The sequence below is a fragment of the Neophocaena asiaeorientalis genome, unplaced genomic scaffold (assembly GCF_003031525.2).
Source record: "Neophocaena asiaeorientalis asiaeorientalis breed wild unplaced genomic scaffold, Neophocaena_asiaeorientalis_V1.1 scaffold149, whole genome shotgun sequence".
NCBI classification, from domain to species: domain Eukaryota; kingdom Metazoa; phylum Chordata; class Mammalia; order Artiodactyla; family Phocoenidae; genus Neophocaena; species Neophocaena asiaeorientalis.
In genome coordinates this window covers 6,732,540-6,735,499 of record NW_020174442.1, presented here as the reverse complement: position 1 = coordinate 6,735,499, position 2,960 = coordinate 6,732,540, and the positions used below count along the sequence as shown (strand labels likewise).

General features: G+C 45.9%; 1 protein-coding gene across 1 annotated transcript; it reads left to right on the top strand.

Annotated features, from left to right (window-relative positions):
- Positions 1 to 324: 324 nt before the first annotated feature.
- Positions 325 to 1,053, top strand: FTMT (ferritin mitochondrial). Its single transcript, XM_024757165.1, has one exon. It carries the CDS (start codon positions 325 to 327, stop codon positions 1,051 to 1,053), a length of 729 nt encoding a protein of 242 aa, XP_024612933.1.
- The last annotated feature ends 1,907 nt before the right edge of the window (positions 1,054 to 2,960 follow it).

The following is a 2,960-nucleotide window of genomic DNA, read 5'->3' as shown; positions in this document are numbered from 1 at the left end:
GCAAGTGTGGCTTGGCTCTATCCTTTCTTTTGCAGCGTCTAGCTTTTGACAGTACTTTTAACTTATGTGAAACAGTAAATTACAAACGCCCAAGAGCAGAAGACTTTCGGCGACGACAGGTGCAATGTTTGTAACTGTCATCTGCCTTTTCCCAACCGCGACTGGCGCGCGCCCCCAGCCTCCCTCCGCCTGGAATTCGGTGCCTCTGAAAGGGGCGTGTGACGCAGTCGCCGTCACCTAAAGCTGCATTCTGATTCAGATCTTACGCCCCGGCGCGCTGAGCCGGCCTGGCCTCAGTTTCCCCACTTCTAAAGAGAAGGGGCCATGCTGCCCTGTTTCTTGTTCCTCTCCAAGCACATCAGCACTTCGTTGGTGTCCCTGCGCAGGGCGCGCCACGGCTTCGCGCTCCCGCCGCGCTGGGTCCCCAGGCGGCCCTGGGGCTCCCCGCCCGCCGCCCCCGGCCGCCTGCTGGCCGCAGCCGCCTCCTCGCGGGGACCAGCAGGGCCAGCCGGCGCCCCCTCCAGGGTGCGCCAGAACTTCCACCCGGACTCCGAGGCCGCCATCAACCGCCAGATCAACCTGGAGCTCTGTGCGTCCTACGTGTACTTGTCTATGGCCTATTACTTCTCCCGAGATGACGTGGCCTTGCACAACTTCGCCAGATATTTCCTTCGACTGTCCCGGGAGGAGACCGAGCACGCGGAGAAGCTGATGAGGCTGCAGAACCAGCGGGGAGGACAGATCTGCCTACAGGACATCAAGAAACCGGACCAGGACGACTGGAAAAGCGGGCTGAATGCCATGGAGTGCGCTCTGCTCTTGGAAAAGAATGTGAACCAGTCGTTGCTGGAATTGCACACTCTGGCCTCAGACAAAGGTGACCCCCATTTGTGCGATTTCCTGGAAACCCACTATCTGAATGAGCAGGTGAAGTCTATCAAACAACTAGGTGACCACGTGCACAACTTGGTTAAGATGGGAGCCCCGGATTCTGGCCTGGCAGAGTACCTTTTTGACAGACATACCCTTGGAAATGAAAACAATCAGAACTAACCTAACCCATAGGCTGCCTTCTCCACCGCCCAGGGTGTGCCAGGGCCCAGAGGCAGCTGCTTCCTCGGCTTATTTTACGGACAGTGTTCAGAGATCTGTGGTTCAAACCATAGTTTTATACCAATTGTTCCTCCTTTCCTTTTACATTCTTCTGGTACAATGTCCCAATAAAGTGATTTGTAAAGAATATGTATGTAGCCCCATGTTAACAATGGCTTTTTGCCCAGCATCAAGATAATTTTCCCAGCCCAGGATGAGATGGTATAAAAAAGACTGCAAAAAAAAGCTACTGAAATAGATGCAAACTAAATTTCTCTGGTTACCAAACATCGTTCCAGACCATGACCCTTCACTAAAATTCCATGATATTTAACTCAACAAATGCCTGTTATTTTCAAGACCTTATGTTAAAGTGGGAAAATGTGTAAGATAAATATGCAAAGAACTATAACAAGATGAAGAATATATAATACTGTAAAAATCATACATACAAAATTCTATAAAAAATTTGTGATCTGTTTTTGAAGGATTATCTTACTACAGGCTCTTGAAAACGTGCCCAATATACTGGCAACTATTTCCAGTTCCAGATTTCTCAAATCTGTGATCTGTTTTTGAAGGATTTTGTGATCAAATAAATTCAAGAGAAGCTACAAAAGGTATCAGTGTTGGTCTTGGAAAGTCACACTGTATGTTAGCATTCTAAGGGCTCTGGGAAGTCTTAAAATTAAAAACAAAAACCAAACAAAAAATCTTGGATCATTTTTTGTTTAGCTCAGTGTTTCCCAAACAAACCCAATCTCAGCTAGCTTTTTGTGCGTGTGTTTTAACAATGATAATATAACTATACAGATATGTCTGATAAAAGAATATACAGACTCCATTTTAATATACCAAAAAGAGTGAATACACTGTAGAAAACACCTTCCTGTGGCCTTTAAAATGGAGTGGAAAGAATACTGGGATGGAAAATTCAAGAAGGGATCCAGAATGAAGGAGGCATCAGCTGGGCAGATGTTTTCTTGGGGAGGAGGGGAGGAGGTACAATAAAGTGAATAGGAGAATATTTGGCCAGTGGGCCTTCGGCTAGACTAAGAGTGCTGGGTGGTGTTTGGAAAGATGGGCTAGAGCACAACTATGGAGGTGAGAAGGAAGGGTTAGGTTCAATTTGGTGAGCAGTGGCAATGCTTCGAAGGGCTTCCAACAGAAGAATGCTATGCTTGGGTGTTGAGCAATCAGAAGTGTAGTTGTATAGAATAAAAGTCTGAAAACAACCTCAATGTTGGTGTTAGTTTGGGTCCTCTGAGAAACAGATGCCAAGATGGGATTAAGTGTACAAGAAATTTATTAGGGGAAAAAAAGAAAGGACATTGAGAGAAAATGGGAAAAGAGCTGGGAGAAGCAGGGAGAGCCTTCAGACTCCGTGTGAATCTGATTCTGAGGGAAGGAAGAAAGGAAAGTGGTTCGCAGTTCTCCAGAAATTTCTGCAAGGCTGTCTGGGAGACCTCCAGCCAAAATCGCTCGTCAGAGGAATCGTAAGTGTCTAAATGGGCCTGCTTAAGTACATTTCCAGCATTCAGTTATTGACTGGGAGTGACCCACGGGAAGTGCAGCCTTGCAACAAACTAAGAGATGAATGGATTTTAGAGCACGGCAGCTGGGGTCCTTGGGAAATTATACACCCTGCAGTACCAGATCTGAGAGATACACACACACACGACTGCACAAACTCAACAAAATGGCTTAAATTAAAATGGCATGCATGGGAGCTCTCTGCAGCTATTAAATATGATTTTATTAAACATAATGATGTGGACAGAAATTCACAATGTGTTATCTTACAAATAAGCTTATTACAAGACAGGGTTACATTATATAATTGCATATATATAGAATTCCAGGGAAAA

Coding starts and splice junctions, on each gene's coding strand:
- FTMT (XM_024757165.1), top strand. CDS start 325: ATGCTGCCCTGTTTCTTGTTCCTCTCCAAGCACATCAGCACTTCGTTG.